This window comes from Microcaecilia unicolor, chromosome 4, assembly GCF_901765095.1.
Source record: "Microcaecilia unicolor chromosome 4, aMicUni1.1, whole genome shotgun sequence".
In the NCBI taxonomy this organism is placed as follows: Eukaryota; Metazoa; Chordata; class Amphibia; order Gymnophiona; family Siphonopidae; genus Microcaecilia; species Microcaecilia unicolor.
This window is the reverse complement of record NC_044034.1, coordinates 360,638,282-360,657,907: the sequence shown is the minus strand read 5'-3', so window position 1 is coordinate 360,657,907 and position 19,626 is coordinate 360,638,282. Positions and strand designations below refer to the sequence as shown.

At 47.0% G+C, this 19,626-nt stretch overlaps 1 protein-coding gene across 1 annotated transcript in view; it reads right to left on the bottom strand.

Annotated features, from left to right (window-relative positions):
- Positions 1–8,754, bottom strand: part of CLTRN (collectrin, amino acid transport regulator) — a 36,043-nt gene extending 27,289 nt beyond the window's left edge. Inside the window, exons 1-3 of the mRNA XM_030199699.1 lie at positions 8,644–8,754; positions 7,978–8,039; positions 1,077–1,162 (exon numbers count right to left, since the gene is read on the bottom strand). Coding sequence (XP_030055559.1) covers positions 1,077–1,162; positions 7,978–8,039; positions 8,644–8,713 — 218 coding nt within the window. The 5' untranslated portion in view covers positions 8,714–8,754. The remainder of the gene's footprint in view (positions 1–1,076; positions 1,163–7,977; positions 8,040–8,643) is intronic.
- Positions 8,755–19,626: the final 10,872 nt, after the last annotated feature.

Below are 19,626 nucleotides of genomic sequence, written 5' to 3'. Positions count from 1 at the left end.
AGTGGTTAGTGTAGTGGACTTTGATCCTAGAGAACTAAGTTCAATTCCCACTGCAGCTCTTTGTGACTCTGGACAAGTCACTTAACCCTCCATTGCCCCTGGTACAAAATAAGTACCTGAATATATGTAAACCGCTTTGAATGTAGTTGCAAAAACCTCAGAAAGGCGGTATATCAAGTCCCAGTTCCCTTTCCCTAGTTGAGATTCTAGATGGAATGTTGCTACTATTGAGATTCTGTTGCTACTATTTGAGATTCTACATGGAATGTTGCTATTCCACTAGCAACATTCCATGTAGAAGCATGCCCTTGCAGATCAGCAACGCGGCCGCGCAGGCTTCTGTTTCTGTGAGTCTGATGTCCTGCACGTATGGAATGTTGCTAGTGTAAACCGCTTTGAATGTAGTTGCAAAAACCTCAGAAAGGCGGTATATCAAGTCCCATTTCCCTTTCCCTAGTTGAGATTCTAGATGGAATGTTGCTACTATTGAGATTCTGTTGCTACTATTTGAGATTCTACATGGAATGTTGCTATTCCACTAGCAACATTCCATGTAGAAGCATGCCCTTGCAGATCAGCAACGCGGCCGCGCAGGCTTCTGTTTCTGTGAGTCTGATGTCCTGCACGTATGGAATGTTGCTAGTGTAAACCGCTTTGAATGTAGTTGCAAAAACCTCAGAAAGGCGGTATATCAAGTCCCATTTCCCTTTCCCTTGACACCACTTTTCAGTTGCTGCAAATGGATGTGCCTACAATTAAGCGTGATTCCCAGGCGTATGCGCTATTCTATAAACCGTGCCTAATTTTAAGCGTGGCTTATAGAATAACGCTTTTTTTTCGGCGCTGCTTTTCTTTCGTGCCATATAAAGTATCTAGCCCTATTCGCATTCGGCTAAATAATATTTTTCATTATTTTTATTCAGCTGAATAATAAAATGTGCTATTCGGTACAGCTTTTACTCTGAACATTTTACATAAATAAATAAATAAAATAAAAATAAATGCAGGCACCATATTATAGAGGTGGCCTTTGTGTGCCCAGTGAATATAGAATCTATAGGTTAAGATTTACTCACTGGTATTCACTTTGCTTTTCCACACTTCTCAGAGCAAAGGCTATCATGGACTTAAACAAATACTCTTCATTTGCATTCCAGGCATACTGTAAAGAAAGCATAAGAGAACAATGAAGTGGAGGAGTAAAGATATCTTGAGAGAAGAAAGGAGGAATGACGGAAAGCAGGGGCGTAGCCAGACTTCGGTGGGAGGGGGGTCCAGAGCCTGAGGTGAGGGGGCACATTTTAGCCAACCCCCCCCCCCCCCCGCCATTGCCAACCCCCTCGCCAACTTGACCCCCTCCCCTCCCGCCGCCAACCCTCCCCAATCTCCGCCAGCCGAAGAGGTCCTCTTCTTCCCGCGAAGGCTTCGTTCTGTTTCTGACGTGCAGGACGTCAGAAACAGAACGAAGCCTTCGTGGGAAGAAGAGGACCTCCTCGGCTGGCGGGGATTGGGGTCCCCCGCCAGCAAAGGTAGCCCACGGCGACGGCAGGGGAGGCTTGGCGGCGAGAGGGGGGTTGGAGAGAGTCGTCGGCAGGGGGGATCCAGGGCCCCCTGGCCCTACGTAGCTACGCCTCTGAAAGGACAAGTAGTGGAAGCCTGCAGAGGTGTTTGGATTTAGTCAGCCATCTTTCCAAACCTGAGCTCAAGGCACCTTACATTCAGGTGCACTAGGTACTTCCCTGCTCCAGAGGGCTTACAATCTTAGTTTGTACCTGAAGCAGTGGAGGGTTAGATAACTTGTCCAAAATCGCAAAGAATGCCAGGAGAAGAAGCCACCCCAGGTATTCACTTGTGCTGCTTTCCTGGGTCGGCCTTAGCAGCTATGGGGCCCTGTGCAGACCAGTTTAGTGCCCCCACCCTACCCCTGCCTGGGTCTTAACTACTACTACTACTACTACTACTTAACATTTCTAAAGCGCTACTAGGGTTACGCAGCGCTGTACAATTTAACATAAAAGGACAGGCCCTGCTCAAAGAGCTTACAATCTAAAGGACAAGTGAAAAGTCAGTTCGATAGGGGCAGTCAAATTGGGGCAGTCTGGATATCCTGAAGGTAAGAGTTAGGTGCCGAAGGCAGCATTGAAGAGGTGGGCTTTAAGCAGAGACTTGAAGATGGGCAGGGAGGGGGCTTGGCGTAAGGGCTCAGGAAGGTTGTTCCAAGCATAGGGTGAGGCGAGGCAGAATTAGCGGAGCCTGGAGTTGGCGGTAGTGGAGAAGGGTACTGAGAGGAGTGATTTGTCCTGTGAACGGAGGTTTCGGGCGGGAACGTAAGGGGAGATGAGGGTAGAAAGATAGTGAGGGGCAGCAGACTGAGTGCATTTGTAGGTAAGAAGGAGAAGCTTGAATTGAATGCGGTATCTGATCGGAAGCCAGTGAAGTGACCTGAGGAGAGGGGTGATATGAGTATATCGGTTCTGGCGGAATATGAGATGTGCAGCAGAGTTCTGAACAGACTGAAGGGGGGATAGATGGCTAAGTGGGAGGCCGGTGAGGAGTAAGTTGCAGTAGTCAAGGCGAGAGGTAATGAGAGCGTGGACCAGAGTTCGGGTGGTGTGTTCAGAAAGGAAAGGGCCAATTTTGCTGATGTTGAAGATTTGTGTACCATGTGTGTGAGAAGGTGAAATTGAAAAGGTAGTAAAATGGCAGGTATCTCTCTGAGAAGCAAAAACACGCAAAGAGTGAGGAGGAGCGAGAGGGAGGAGATGTAAGGTATGGCTGGCAGTGCAGTGGGATAGTGACACGGGGACACAGTTTCTTCCCGTCCCCGCCTTGTGGCCATGTCGGGTTACTGCTTGTAATAAAGCTACACATCGAGTCTTCTGTCACAAAGTTTTTCTATGGGAAACTGTTAGAAGCCACAGAATACTGACCGCTGTGCCATTCCAAAATCCCCTTAACCCTTCCAGAACTTTAGTGGAGGAGTGGCCTAGTGGTTAAGGTGGTGGACTTTGGTCCTGGGGAACTGAGGAACTGAGTTCGATTCCCACTTCAGGCACAGGCAGCTCCTTGTGACTCTGGGCAAGTCACTTAACCCTCCATTGCCCCATGTAAGCCGCATTGAGCCTGCCATGAGTGGGAAAGCGCAGGGTACAAATGTAACAAAAATAAAATAGATACTATTGGAGATTCTACGTGGAATGTTGCTACTATTGGAGATTCTACATGGAATGTTGCTATTCCACTACCAACATTCCATATAGAAGCCTGCGCGGCCACATTGGTGATCTGCAAGGGCCGACTTCTACGTGGAACATTGCTAGTGGAATAGCAACATTCCATGTAGAATCTCAAATAGTAGCAACAGTGGAGGAGTGGCCTAGTGGTTAGGGTGGTGGACTTTGGTCCTGAGGAACTGAGTTCGATTCCCTTTTCAGGCACAGGCAGCTCCTTGTGACTCTGGGCAAGTCACTTAACCCTCCATTGCCCCATGTAAGCCACATTGAGCCTGCCATGAGTGGGAAAGCGCGGGGTACAAATGTAATAAAAAAAAAATAGCACACAGGCAACACGGGCAGACAGACACAGGAAACAATAACTGAAGTGGCCGGTGGAGGATGGCAGCAGCAGGCACCTTCAAAGGCAACTCCCCACACTTCCAAAATATATGTACAGTGATGTGAAAAAGCTTTTCCACCTCCTGATATCCCCTATGATTGCATGCTAGTAGAACCATGCCCATTTCCTCAAGAATGAAATGGGCCCTAGGAAGGCTGTCATGTAACCTTTTTTTTTTTCTCTCTCCCCTGCCCTCCTCTCCATGTCCAGCGATTCTCCTCTTCACTGCCCTCCCATCAGTGTCCCGCAATTCTCTCCTCTACTGTCCTCCCATCCCATCCATGTCTGTCAACCCTCCTCTGCCCTGCCCTCCCCTCCCCTTCCTCCCTCCCTCCCCTCGATGTCCCGCTATTCTCTCCTCCCCTTGATTTGTACCTGAACGTTCTCTGGCTGGCTGGCGCTAGCTTCTGTTCCGTTCATAACATCCCTCCTGACGTCAGCTCGCCTCCAGCGTTCCATTCCCTTTCACTGTTCCACCCTTTGACGTCATTACGTCTTGACGTGAGGGCGGAACAGTGAGGGGGAATGGAACGCTGGAGGCTGGCTGATGTCAGGAGATGTTATGAACCCAGGCAGCCAGGAGATGTTACGAACCCAGGATGTCAGACATGGAATGTTGGAGGTGCAAATTATTATATAGGATATGTCACTCTGAACGTATACTGATCTTTAAACAAAGTGCAGTGTTAGACAAAAGGAAACTGAGGGGACCTTTCACTAAGCTGCATAAGTGTCTACACGCGCCCAATGTGCGCCAAAGGAGTTACCGCATGGCTACTATGTGGCTCTTGTGGTAATTTCATTTTTGGTGCGCGTCTGATACATGCGTCTGAAAAATATTTTTTTTTTCGTACGTGCGCCAAGTGGTGCCTGGCGCACTTAGGTCATTACTACCTGGTTACCGCGTGAGTCTTTACCGCTAGGTCAATGGCTGACGGTAAGGTCTCGGACTGAAAATGGACGCGTGGCAATTTTCATTTTGCCGCATGTCCATTTTCAGCAAAAAATTTAAAAGGCATTTGTTTTACAGGCGCGCTGAAAACTGGACTGGCATGTGCCCAAGACCCGCGCCTGCACTACCGCAAGCCATTTTTCAGCACGCCTTTCTAAAAGGACTCCTGAGTGAATAACTCAGGGGCCCTATTACAAAGGCCTGGTAGGCTCTACGCATGGGCAGGACACGCCAAAATGAGACTACCACCGGGTTAGTGCACCCCCTTGTAGTAATTTTGGATTTGGCACACGCCCATACCGCTGGGACAAATTTTTTTTCTTACTGTGCACGGTGTTTCTGGCGTTAATCGGCAGTTGGCGCACGCCGACCGGTCACTGCGCATGTGGTGCGTGAGTCCTTACCATTAGATCAATGGGTGGCATTACGAGCTTAGGCTATAAATAGGCATATGCTGGTTTCAATTTTACCACAGGTCCTTTTCCCAGCACATTGAAAAAAAGCCCTTTTTCCTAGACATGGTAAAAATTGTCCAGGCACGCACCAAAAACACATGCCCCCACTACTGCTGGCCACATTTTTCCACAGCTTAGTAAAAGGACCCCTCAGTTTTTAAATTATAAGTTAATTTATTTAAGGAACAAAGTTATCCAACACCCATATCATCCATGTGAAAAAGTAACTGTCCCCTTCCCTAAAGAAACTTCAAACCGCACAAAACACGGTTGCAAGACTCATCTTCGGAAAAACACGATTTGAAAGCGAAAGACCCCTTTGGGAAAAACTACACTGGCTCCCAATCAAAGAACGCATTGCCTTCAAAATCTGCACTATGGTTCACAAAATCATATACGGTGAAGCACCAGATTACATAACAGACCTAATCGACCTACCTTCCAGAAACTCCGTATCAACACGAACGTACCTAAATCTACACTACCCAAGCTGCAAAGGAATCAAATACAAATCAACTTACGCATCCAGTTTTTCCTACATCAGCACACAACTTTGGAACGCACTATCAAAAGACTTGAAAACCATATACGACCATCTACACTTCAGAAAGACACTCAAGACCCACCTGTTGAAAAAGGCATACCCTACAGATCCAACGTAAATGCCTGATCTCTGCGACACAACAATGCTAAAGTTCGTAATGACCATTACCGAACTCTCCCGTCGAACGATTTCTCTATGTGGTCCTACCACAACTTCACCTTGCATTTGTATACACCAGAGTCTGCAACTGCTCTCTGGCACTATGTAAGCCACATTGAACCTACAAAGAGGTGGGAAAATGTGGGGTACAAATGTAACAAATAAATACATTAATTACTTAATCAACTAAAATGACCAAATTTAGTTGATAATTAGATTCTGCTGACTGAAAACAGTCAGGCTTGATTGCAGCCAGTGTTGAATCTAAACCTTGAGAGTGAAGTAGTCACCACAAAGTTTCTACAAGAATGCTATGCCACGATGAAAGGAAATTCCAGAAGAGATCAGAAAAAATGTTGTTGAACTATATCAGTCTGGAAAGGGTTACAAAGCCATTTCTGAAGCTCTGGGACACCACCAAATCACAATGAGGCATATTTTCAAAGCACTTAGCCTCCCAAAGTTCCATAGAAACCTATGGAACTTAGCCTCCCAAAGTGCTTTGAAAATATGCCTCAATGAGAACCTCAATGAAAGAAGACTTGGAACAGTGGTGAATCGTCCCAGGAGAGGTCAGCCTGTCAAAATTGCTCCAAGGATGCACAGTGACAGGTCTTCTAGGAGGTCACAAAACATCCCAGAAGAACATTCAAAGACCTGCAGGTCTCTCCAGACTCAGCTAAGATCAGCGTCCATGGTTCCACAAAAAGGAAGACTGGGTAAAAATGGGATTCATGGGAGAACCACTGCTATCCAAGAGTAACATCAGTGCTCATCTCACATTTGCAAAAACACATTTGGATGGTCCCCAAGCCTTTTGAGTTACTGTTCTATGGACAGATGAGTCACGTGGATCTCTTTGGACAACACAGGTCCCATTATGTCTGATAGAAAGCAAATATGACATTCCAGAGTTTAAATAAATGAAAAGATAACTTAACACTGCTATTTTGAAGAGGGCGGGCCCAGAGGCAGGAGAGAGTAGGCATTCCTCCTGCCTCCTACCAAAGGTATGTGGAGGGGTCTGGGGGAGGGTGGGATTCCACTAGACCACCAAGGCCAGTGGTGACTAGGGGACCATGCTTTGCCCGGCTCAGTTGGGAACCCGCTGGGTTGGGTCGGTGGGCCCGTTGGACCCCCATGCTATTTTTTTTGGGGGGGGGCTTGAGAGGGGTCCACCAGAATACCAGGAATTTTTTTTTTAGGTTTGGATGGGTCCACTGGACCACAGGGGAATGGCGGGGGGGGGGGGGGGGGGGGGGGGGGGGAGGGAGGGGGAGGGGAGGGCTCCATCAGACCACCAGGAATTTTTTTAAGGTCTGGGGGGGGGGGGGGTCAGGAGGAGAATCTGAGTCTGCACTTACTGTCCTGAGGCCTGATCCGCTGATGCCAGACCTTCCCTCTGCCCTTGCGGAACAAGGAAGTTATATTAGAGGGGTGCGGGCCACAGCAGAGAGAAGTTCCAGCGGCAGACGGCCAATGTAACTGCCGGTGTTCTGCCTGCATGGAGGAAAGGACCAGGGGGGAGGGGGATCAGAGACAGGAGTGCAGGAGGGACCCAGATCTTGGGACAGAGGGGAGAGATAGATGTCGGGCATGTGGGAGGGAAGTACTGGCTTCCCACCGCCCTGGGCCCTCGGGCACTGCCTGATTGCCCGAATGGTCAGTCCGCCTCTGGTGCAGATGTGCCCACTCTCCCTCCACCCTGACACACCCCCTCCAACAAAAAAAAATGAAAGTATTCTTAGCATGTAGCAGTTACCACAGGACCTCTGAACGAAAGGAGGACGGATTGAGCCAGCCGGGTTTTACTTCCATTGCTTTCAAGCAATGGAAGTAAAACCCGGCTGGCTCAATCCGTCCTCCTTTTTCTGGAGCCATATGGTAACCCTATCTGAACGTGTCAAACGGTATGAGATTTTAAACTGCAGTAGTGCTTACCAGAGCTTAGTAAAAGAGCATCTTAATCATGACTGACCTCGTAACTTTCATTCTCCCCAGCATCGCATTACTCCAAGCGCACAGGGGACGAATGCAACACCAACTTTGCTTCATGCCTTTTCCGTGAAATGCAAAGAAGAATTGAATACATTGCTATAAATACTTACCTCCAGAGTTTTAAGGAATATTTTGGTAGCCAAATGGATGTTCTACAGTTAAGACTTATTTACAGACACTAAGCTCTTTACTTTTTTATCCTGCGGTATTAGATGAGACATGCAGAAGAGAATAAAATCCGAGAGAAAACTTACTGCTTCGCTTCCCAGAGCCGTTTTGAGGCTAATCCGCACTTTGATAGCATTTGTGGATATATCTGGGAAAATGAAAACAAACGGGAAAGAAAATCACAATTTGACAATGCAGAGAGGAAACCGCTTTCCCAGACTTTCCATTTCAACAACCTAGCTCTTAAAAGTTTTGGGGCATTTGTAGGAACATCAAAGCATGCCATCAAAGGACTCCAGAAATATTCAAAACACGATGCCTTGTCTGACTTCATAACATGATGCATTATCCTGGAGTGGAAAAAAATTCAAGGCAGGAAAATGTTTGAAAGCACTGTAAAATAAATCAGTCTGTTGAAGAGGAAAGTAAAATGAAAGGGAATGTCTTCACCAGTGCGTTTTTACTAGCAAAAAAGGTGCTGGTACTCAAATGTTAGGCCACCCTTCAGGAGTGAGGTGATCACTGAGAGACCCACCCCACAATAGCCAGACCCCCTGCAACCAGTCACAGAATCTATGACAAGGCAGAATTGGTGTGTAGAGCCTGAGCTCTTTCATTAAAACTTGGGGTCCATGGGTCAATTTTAGCAGACAATGGAAAAGGTACTCAGTACCCCCAAGTACCCTCTCAAAAAAAACCCTGGTCTTCACCCATCTCCACATGAAGAACAGCAGCTCAACCAGATAACTTACTTGACCAGCAGTGCTCAGAATGAGCCAGGGTAGCCACGGAGAAAGCTATCAACAGTATCTTTCCTAACATCCTTGTGGTGTGGGAAACCGATGTAATAAAGAACCAAAATGCCAGCGTAAAGCCGTCTTAAACTCTCTGCGACCTGGGATTAGCACATCAGCAGAACAGCTACTGGAATTGCTTAATTATTAACTCTGAGTTCTTCCGTCAGTAATTTATTCCTTCCTACTTAGCAGAGATTTTTAGAAAAATTTAACTTTTTTTTCCCCTTGAAATCAATTGAAACGCCTTTTTACAAAAATCAATATCCACTTGCACGCCTTAGGTATCTTTTGTAGTTTTCTCATTCTATTTATTTATTTATTTATTTATTGCATTTGTATCCCACATTTTCCCACCTATTTGCGGGCTCAGTGTGGCTTACAATACATTGTAAATGATGGAAGTACGATTTGTTACAACTCAGTTATGGATTACATTGTGAGGAGTTATGCGAAGACAAAGTCAAAGTATTGTTAGGGAATAGGACAAAGGAAAAGAACAATGGAACAGTGGAAAGAGACAATGGGAAACTGATAGGGTAATAGAACATTAGCAAGAGAACATTCGGTATAACATTTTTCTGTGAGTAAAGGTATAAATGTGATAAAATTACGGGGGATGAGAATTCAGAAGAGAATGTATTGGTGTGTTTCTGAACAGTGAGTGTGGACTTCATGTGTTTCGATACTTACAGTAAATTTTATCAAAGAGATGAGTCTTCAATAGTTTGCGGAAGTTGGTTAGTTCGTGGATCGTTTTCAAGTTGCGTGGTAGTGTATTCCAGAATTGCGTGCTCATGTAAGAAAAGGTTGATGCGTGCAGCGCCTTGTATTTTATGCCTTTGCAATTAGGGAAGTGGAGGTTAAGGAAAGTTCGAGATGATCTTTTAGCGTTTCTGGGAGGTAGGTCTATTAAGTCAGACATGTAGGCTGGGGCTTCGCCGTGAATGATTTTGTGGAGTAATGTGCATACTTTAAAAGTGATGCGTTCCTTGAGCGGGAGCCAGTGTAGCTTCTCTCGTAAGGGTTTCGCACTTTCGTATTTTGGTTTTCCGAAGATGAGTCTGGCTGCTGTGTTCTGGGCTGTTTGAAGCTTCCTCGGTATTTGCTCTTTACAACCTGCGTATAGTGAATTGCAGTAGTCCAGATGGCTGTCGGGATCCCAATCACACATAACCCCTGCTCAACTCAGTTAACAGCATGATCTGCTGGTCCAGCGGCCGGAGCTCTGTCTTCAACCTTCCAGTGGATGATGAATAAGGAGTCAAGCCATGACTGCTGGCACCAAGGAACAGTCAGAAAATGAAAGCATATAAAGGTCTTGGGTCCAGGCAATTTCTCTTCAGAGAGGGCATGAACTGCCAGGGAATGTCCACTTTACTTTTATTTATTTATTTATTTATTTATTTGTTGCATTTGTATCCCACATTTCCCCACCCATTTGCAGGCTCAATGTGGCTTACATTGTTCCGCCATGGCTATCGCCATACCAGAATAAAAGATACAATTAGTAATTACATAAAGAACATGGGTAACATAATGGAGTAAAGCCCAGGAATGCCAAAAGATCGGCCCGCAAATTCCTCAACCTGAACTTCCCCAGCTGTAAAGGAATGAATATACAAACAGGCTTATGATACTACCTTTGCGTACAAAAGCACACAGTCTTGGAACGCACTACCCATGGCCCTGAAAACCACGACCAATCTAACCGGCTTTCGCAAAGCTTTGAAAACGCATCTCTTCAACAGAGCCTACAAAAGTCACCCTCAATGAAACAAATCATTCCTTAAACCACCCAAGTACACCTAAGACACCTCTCACACGACCTTACCTAACACCTTCTACCTAAATTCCTCTCTCACCCCAGCTTATGATCGACTGTTTTCTTAAATCATGTAATGACGTTCTCATTTCCATACTGTGTAAGCCACATTGAGCCTGCAAAAAGGTGGGAAAATGTGGGGTACAAATACAATAAATAAATAAATAAAGTATAACGCGATCATTATCGGAATAACAGATAAAGCGGTAATGTTTTAGAGTTCATATGATGGATCGTTATGGTATGCTTTGTTGAAGAGGTAGGTCTTCAGTGATTTCCGAAAATTGATTAGGTCACGCATTTTTTTCAAATCCACCGGTAATGCATTCCAAAGCTGCGTACCTATGTAGGAAAAGCTGGATGCATGTATTAGTTTGTATTTTAGTCCTTTATCTGTCCTGGCCCTCCAATCACCAACTGAGAGCTGCACATCCTTTCAAGGAAGAAAACCTTCCATTCTCCTTCCTGGCCTCTGTCAAGTGCTAATCCGAGCACCTCTTCAGAACTGAGGATTTCTGAAACCTTCCATATTTAATTGAAAAGAAAAATCCACAATTTTGCAAATGGATAGAACAGTGCTAGAAGTGGAAGAACTTATTCCACGGTTCCCAAAATGGCTTCTCTTAAAACTCTGTGAAAATACAAAGGTAGCTGGGTGGATTAGCACCTCCTGTTAAGTCATTAATCAGTACAAGTCTTTTACAGGGGGAGTATGTCTTCGCATTCATAAGCTGAAAACTTGGCCCATCCAGTCTGCCCATCCACAGCAATCACTATCTCCTTCTTTCTCTAAGCGATTCCACCAGGGGCGGACTACTACTACTACTACTACTTAACATTTCTAGAGCGCTACTAGGGTTACGCAGCGCTGTACAATTTAACAAAGAGAGACAGTCCCTGCTCAAAGAGCTTACAATCTAATAGACAAGTGAACGGTCGGTCCGATAGGGGCAGTCAAATTGGGGCAGTCTGGATTCACTGAACGGACTCACAATGAACTGGGCCCCTGTATAGAAGGGGTCATTGGGCCCCTGCCCCCATCTTTGTTTCCAGCACCTCCCCCCGCATACTACAGTGTCCCAGGCCTACCTTGAAGAGCCCTGGTGGTCTGGTGGCCTCTTCGGGGAGGCAGGAAAGAACTCCACTCTTTCCTGCCTGCTGCCGCCCGGCAATGCCACTTCTTCTTAATGGCTGACTATGGGAATTGCCAGTGCTGGAGGGAGAACGGCGCTTCAGGGCAGTAAAAATGACCAGAACTGAGCATGTGCAGGGGGTTGTCGGTATCTGGAAGAACACTGCCAAATGTACTATATTTTTATCATAAAAAAGTGAAGTTTTTTAAGACCAAGGATTATAATGGAGTCCTAAGTAAGCAGACGATTAGATGGATTTATGCATTGAATAAGAATATCGTCATGCTAGGACTGATGAGGTCTTTTTTCTCCATTTTTTGATTAAAAAGCAAAAAGAAAAAAGTAAAAAAGATTGCGAGAAAAAGAAAGAAAGATTGATATCACATTGTATATGGATACATGTTTATATATTGTTTATTAGGGTTCAGCTTGTCACTTGACAATATAGTTCCCCATAGACTGTAGCCAGTTTATTGTGTGTTGTCTCTTCAGCACATTCCACCTAGCATACTATTATTTGATGGGGGGGGGGGCCCTTTTGGCTCAGAGACAGCTCCTCTCTATAGCAGCCAGTAGTCTCAGTATCCTTGATTGGGGACCACTTTACACTTAGGGTGACTCATCCATATACTCCAGTTCTCCAGCAGTCAAATGATAGTTCTGGTACTTCACAAGCATCCCTTGGTGCCTCTTATGGAAATAAATATGCTTGGCTAGCAGGTTTCATGAGGTTATGCAAATTAGACCATCCATATGCAAATCCACTCCAATTAGCCTTCTTAACCACTCTGTTGGAGGGAAATTCTTCTCACAAGCAATCACTTCCTCTAGCCCACCTTTAGGAGACCTGGGTCTCTGTTAAAACAGCCTCCACCCCTGAACAGGACTTTCAACTTCCACTGCAAATTTACAGTCCTGTTGTCCACCGCCGGCTGTTAGTTCAAATATTACTGAGGTCAGTCTGGCCCAATGTTCCCTTCACATTAGAGCCCACTACAAAGATTCCTCCTGATACATTTTCCATCTTCTTCTAGTATTCAGGTAAGTACCTTATCTGTTCTTTAGGGATCCTTGCCTTTGGGGACCGGGCCCCAGGGTTTCCAGCCCGACTTGATCCATCTCCTGGGAGTCTGCTCATACATCGCTTGGCATCCTTCCTTCTTACTTCCTGGATAGGGTTACCATATTTTGTCCCCCAAAAAGGAGGACACATGCCCCGCCCCACCACATACCCCACCCACTTTCACATCCCACCCCGCCCCCTTTCACTCCCTCGCTCCGCCCCTTTCACATTTCCCCTCCCCCCTATCACACAACCCGTCACCCCCCCTCCCCCTCCCCGTCACCCCCCTCCCCTTACCACTGCCCTGGTGGTCTAGTGACCTCTTTGGGGCAGGAAAGAACCCTCTCTTTCCTGCCCAGAGCGCTGCCCTGCATGCATCGTTCCTGTTGCTGATCTTGGTGCTGATTCAAAATGGCCGCTGAGAGTTGAAGTCTCGTGAGGTCACTTCAACTCTCAGCGGCCATTTTGAATTGGTGCCAGGATCAGCAACAGGAAGGAAGCATGCAGGGCAGTGCTCCGGGCAGGAAAGAGGGGGCTCTTTCCTGCCCCGAAGGCGGAAGAGGTCACTAGACCACCAGGGCAGTAGTAAGTAAGGGGAAGGGAGGCTAGCAATCTGCCCGTTTGTCCAGAAATCCGGACAAATGGGCAGATTGGCAAAACCCACCTGGTTGCCCAGACATGTCCTCAAAAAGAGAACATGTCTGGGTAAATCCGGACATATGGTAACCCTATTCCTGGAGGTCCCCTTCCTTTCTTCTCAATCACTCCTCCTGGAAGATGCCTTTTTTATAGGGCTGGTAATAACCTACCACACCCCTTCTGGGCCCCTCCTCCTGGTTCTGGAAGGGTCCAGTACCTTCTCCAGGGTGCTTCCTTCTTAAAGGGAATCCACTGCTATGGGCCCTCCTCAGCCCCTATGTTCGTGGGCTTTGCCGGAGCTCCCTGTAGTGACCCCTTTACAGCGTTTTGCAGGCTTTTCACCACAAGAACCCCCTCAGGTGGCCTCTTCAGGGTAGGGCATGTCTTGTGTTTTTCACAGTGTGTAGAATGATTTCTTGGTTATAGATTTGGTTGAATAAGTGCATCCGTGGGGAAAACTGAATATATTAGCAGCGTCTCTGCAGTGATTTTTAATTCTATACTCTGATTTTTTTTTCAGGCCATGATGAATATTTATTTTCCTGAATGTTTCAAATATTAGCTTTTACAGCAATAGTAGTTATCTAGATTGTCTCTGGTGGGTTTCAAAAGCCAAAATTACAAATAAAACTAGGGTGAATTACATCCTGTGCACGGTTAGGTAGCAGACTGTACGTGTCCAAGAACCGCTAAAGCTCCCAGACTGCCATCAGTTACAACATGACAGCTGGACAGGGCTTAATGATGAGTAATTTCCTTCTCGTTAAGAGCCACTGAGTTGTTACTAACCAGTAAACTGGAGTGCGTTTGCTGATAAGAGAGAAGTTATAATTCACTAGAGGACTGGAAATAGCCACATGATAAATCCTCAGCTGATGAGGTAGTGATGAATTAAGAAGAATAGCTAATATTTTAATTAAATACTTTATGGTAAGGGAAGTAAGGAGTGGAGGAGTGGCTTAATGGTCAGTGGAGCAGGTTGCAGAGGTTCAATACCCACAGCTGCCTAACGGTCAACAGTGGGTTGAGACCCTGGGGAGCCACATTCAATTCCCTCTGCAGCGCCATGTGACCCTGGACAAGCCACTGAGCCCTCCATTATCCCAGGCAGGGGCGTAGCCAGACTTTGGCGGGAGGGGGGTCCAGAGCCCGAGGTGAGGGGGCACATTTTAGCCCCCCCCTGGCGCCACCGCCGCCACCACCACCAACAACATTGACCCTCCCTCTGCCGACGACCCTCTCAACCCCCCTCCCGCTGCCAACCCTCCCCCGCCGCCGCTGCCGCCACCTACCTTTGCTGGAGGGGGACCCCAACCCCCACCAGCCGAGTTCCTCTTCTTCCTGCGCAAGGCTTCGTTCTGTTTCTGATGTCCTGCACGTTGTACGTGCAGGACGTCAGACTCACAGAAACAGAACAAAGCCTTGCGCGGGAAGAAGAGGACCTCGGCTGGCGGGGGTTGGGGGTCCCCTGCCAGCAAAGGTAGCTCACGGCGACGGCGGGGGAGGGTTGGCGGCGGGAGGGGGGATCGAGAGGGTCATCAGCAGGGGGGTCCAGGGCCAAATCTACGGGGGCCCAGGCCCCCGTGGCCCCACGTAGCTACGCCACTGGTCCCAGGTACAATACAATACTAGATTGTGAGCCCACTAGGGACAGTACCAGTACCTGAAAAAGATAATTGTAAACCATTTAGGTCTAGAGAGTATATATTAAAATATAAAAGTATGCACAATTGTTGCCAAATAATGCAAAATTGTGTGTTATCTGGCCATAATGCGAGCTAAATAATTAGGATATGCAAAACATACAATTGCAAGCAAAACAGTTCATTATTATTCAAATCAAATAACGCACCTTCCAATTAACTTCAACTAGCTTTATCTTTCCCTCCTGGGATCATTGGGCTGCTCATGTGCAGCCTGAAGCTCCAGGAGATTCTCTTAAAGCAGAGGTATTCAAATTTGTTGTCAAGTGGTCCACTCTTTGCACTGCCAAGTTGTTCGTAGTCCACAATGTTAACTGGTCTATCCACACGGAGCAGGCCAGTAGGTTCGCGTAGACACTAAGCTCTGTTCTCACATTGCTCTGGAAAGATTCTTGCAGGGGCCTGACACTGCTGCCATTTCCAGCTCTCTCTCTCCTCTCGCTGCCCCCGAACCCAAGCACCACACTGCTGCCAGAAGCCATTCCCAATGCCCCTGCACCTCGTAGGGGCTGCTTTCGGGTCAGCTGCTCCCATATAGCAGGAAGGAGGCAGAGTTAGACCCAGGGAACATTGCTAGGGTTACCATATGGCCCCAGAAAAAGGAGGACAGATTGAGCCAGTCTGGGTTTTACTTCCATTGCTTTCAATGGAAGCAAAACCCGGACTGGATCAATGTGTCCTCCGTTTTCTGGAGCCATATGGGAACCCTAAACATTGCCAAAACCCAACTCTAGCCTCCCTGCCCAGGGAATATTGCCAAATTCCAACCCTTCCTACTACCCTCATCTCTCCTTATGTTCCCACCGAAACCTCCGTTCACAGGACAAATCACTCCTCTCAGTACCCTTCTCCACCACTGCCAACTCCAGGCTCCGCCCATTCTGCCTCGCCTCACCCTATGCCTGGAACAACCTTCCTGAGCCCCTACGTCAAGCCCCATCTTCAAGTCTCTGCTTAAAGCCCACCTCTTCAATGCTGCCTTCGGCACCTAACTCTTACCTTCAGGATATCCGGACTGCCCCAAATTGACTGCCCCCATCGTATCGTCTACTCACTTGTCCTTTAGATTGTAAGCTCTTTGAGCAGGGCCTGTCCTTTTATGTTAAATTGTACAGCGCTGCGTAACCCTAGTAGCGCTTTAGAAATGTTAAGTACTAGCAGTAGTAGTAGTACCTTAGTCCCCTAGCTATGATTTTTGATGTTGCACATGGGTGTGGCCATCTTTGGGTTTCCTTTTGTAAGCTACAACTCTGGTTTTGTAATAAATGCTTTTCACATTAAGGGTCAACCATGGTCCACAGGAATTGGGTTCACGGTCTGGAGTTTGAGTGCTCCTGTCTTAAAGGGAACAATGACTTGAACACCCATCCTCTCACCCCCCTGACAGCTGCACTCTTACCCCTTGACAGTTGTACTATCAATGACACCTGACCCTCCTACAGTACTCCCCACCCCCAAGCAGTTGTGACATCAATAGTTTGCCCCTGTAAACCTTCACCTTCTGACATTCCCAATATCAATAGCACCCCAGTACGTTCACACCTTGCAACCTCCTGACACCTACTAGGGTCTTCCTGGTTTCTAGTGATGGAGGCAGGAGTGAACCCCAGTTGGTCCTGGCTTGAAAATGATATTGGTGAATCCCTAGTATAGTCATTGGGAATATAGGAATTGGTTATTGGACAGAAAACAGAGGGCGGGGTTAAATGGCCATTTTTCTCAATGGAGGAGGTGAATAGTGGAGTGCCACAGGGATATGTACTGGAACCGGTGCTATTTAACTTATTTATAAACTAGACTTTGAGCCCGTAAAAACGGGCTATTATAGGAAGGGGGGGTTGAAAGGCCCGCCCCCACCGCCGAGTTCGCCGCTGCCCCTCCCCCTCCGAGTTCGCGCCCCCCCCACCGAGCCGTCACCACCCACCTTCCACCCGGCCGGGCCCTCGCTCCGCTATTGAAACAGCGAGGGTCCGGGAACACAGCAATGAGCTCTGCTGAGCTGCCGTCGGCCTTCGTTCTTCTTCTCTGCCTGTCCCGCCCTCGTGTGACGTAACGTCGTCGAGGGCGGGACAGAGGCAGAGAAGAAGAAGGAAGGGCGATGTCGGCAGCTCAGCAGAGCTCAGTGCTGCGTTCCCAGACCCTCGCTGTTTCAATAGTGGAGCGAGGGCCCGACCGGGTAGAAGGTGGGTGGCGGCGGCGACTCGGGTGGGGGGAGCGTTAGACGGCGGTGTCCCTCCCTCAGCAATGCGCAGTACAGACCCTCTGTGTTCCGCCCCCTGTCATCACGTATTGACGTGGGGGCGGGGCAGAGAAGGTCTCTACTGCGCATTTGCGAGTGAGTACGGTCACTCGCCGTTTATATGTTTGATGATCTGGAAATCAGAACAACAAGGGAGGTGATTGTGGGCTTTTTATTTTTTTACAAAGCCACACTAGCGGTTCCTGCAAATGAGAGGAGGCTCAGTCAATTCCTATGGGCTTCCTCTCAATCGCAAGCGTGGCTTTGTAAAAGAAGCCCTACATTTGTAGATGACATAAAAGTATTCAAAATTGTTGAAACACGTGTGGACTGTGAAAAAATGCAGGAAGCCCTTAGGAAATTGAAAGACTGGGCATCCAAATGGCAGATGAAATATAATGTGGACAAATGCAGAGTGATGCACATTGGGAATAATAATCCAAATCATAGTTACCTGATGCTAGAGTCCACCTTGAGGGTCAGCATCCAAGGAAAATATTTAGGTGTCATTGTAGACAATACGCTGAAATCTTATGCCCATACATTTTTTGATTAGCTTTCGAAGTTTGCCCTTCTTTGTCAGATCAGAAATAAGCAAATGTTGGTATACTGTCATCTACCAACATTTGCTTATTTCCGATCTGACGAGGAAGGGCAACCTTCGAAAGCTAATCAAGAAATGTATTAAGTTATGTCCAATAAAAAAGGTATCATCTTATTTTCTTTTCCATGGTTTATTTTGGAATCTTACTACTATCTGGGTTTCTGCCAGGTACTCGTGACTTGGATTGGCCACTGTTGAGAACAGGATACTGGGCTGGATGGATCATTCGTCTGACCCATTATAGCTATTCTTATGTTCTTATACATAGTTTAATGAGGGCAAAAGTGCTCAATGATGGTTCTTTGTGTTTTGTGTGACTCTCAGGACCTACGATTTTGTTTTGATTGCTACTTTATGCCGCCCTCAGAAGCTTCCGCTCTAGGCAATCACCAGGTTTGCTTAATAGTTAAGCCAGCCCTGTAGGATATGTGCTTTTGAGTTTAAAATCACACTATGTTGTAGATTACAGCAGATAGCGACTTGAACGGTCCATCCAGTCACCCAACAGTTGTATTCATTATCATTTCATGATTAAACCTACAATGAATAGAAATCAATAAGTTTGTTTTCTTTTGGGTGACAAAATATAGAAAAAGGAAATACCACTCGAAGAATGCCCAAACTCAATCAAAAACAGAGTGAAAACCAACTCCCTATGATTCAACACCACAACGGAATGGTGGGGGGAAAGACCTCAGATGACTGTGGTATCAAAAGAATCCTATATAATAAACGCACCTCCAACGTTCTGAAGCTGACTGCATGGCTGAGGCATTCCTGCTCTCTGTATCCATCTCCTGAATTGACATCACGTACTTCCGGGTTCGTCACAAGCAGAAGTGACCAACCACACGAGGTTTCTCGGCTTCAGAATGTTGGAGGTGCATTCTGTTAAATAGGATTGGTCAATTCCTTTCCTATATAATAAAAGGCACCTCCAACATTCTGAAGCTGACTGCATGGCTGAGGCATTCCTGCTCTCTATATCCATGTCCTGAATTGACATCACGTACTTCCGGGTTCGTCACAAGCAGAAGTGACCAACCACACGAGGTTTCTCGGCTTCAGAATGTTGGAGGTGCATTCTATTAAATAGGATTGGTCAGTTCCTTGAAGCACAGCCAGAGCTAAGCGTCCTGCACAGTAACGCTCAGACACCAGAGAGAGAGGGGGGGGGGGTCTGACACCAGAGAGAGGGAGGGAGGGAGGGGGGCCTGACACCAGAGAGGGGGGGAGGCATCTCTGTCACACACACACTCTCTCTCACACACACTCTCTCTCTCTCTCTCACAGTCAATGTCTTTCTCTCTCTCACTCTCACACACTGTCTCTCACACACTCTATGTCTCACACTGTATCACATTCACTCTCTATGTGTCACACAGTCACTCACACACTCTCTTGGTCTCATACACTCAGTCTCACAGAGAGTCTGTGTCTCACACACACTCTCTCTCTCTCACACTGTGTCTCACATACGCACTTGCACACACTCTCATTCTCACACACACACACTCTCTCTCTCACACACACACTCGCACATTCACTCTCTCTCTCACACACAGTCACTCTCAAATACACTCTCTCAAACATACACACTCCAAGGAAAACCTTGCTAGCGCCCGTTTCATTTGTGTCAGAAACGGGCCTTTTTTACTAGTGTCTCCATAATGAAATATCACAACATTCAACTACAGTTCACAGCTTTTATTGTCGGTCAGAAACCCCCCCCCAA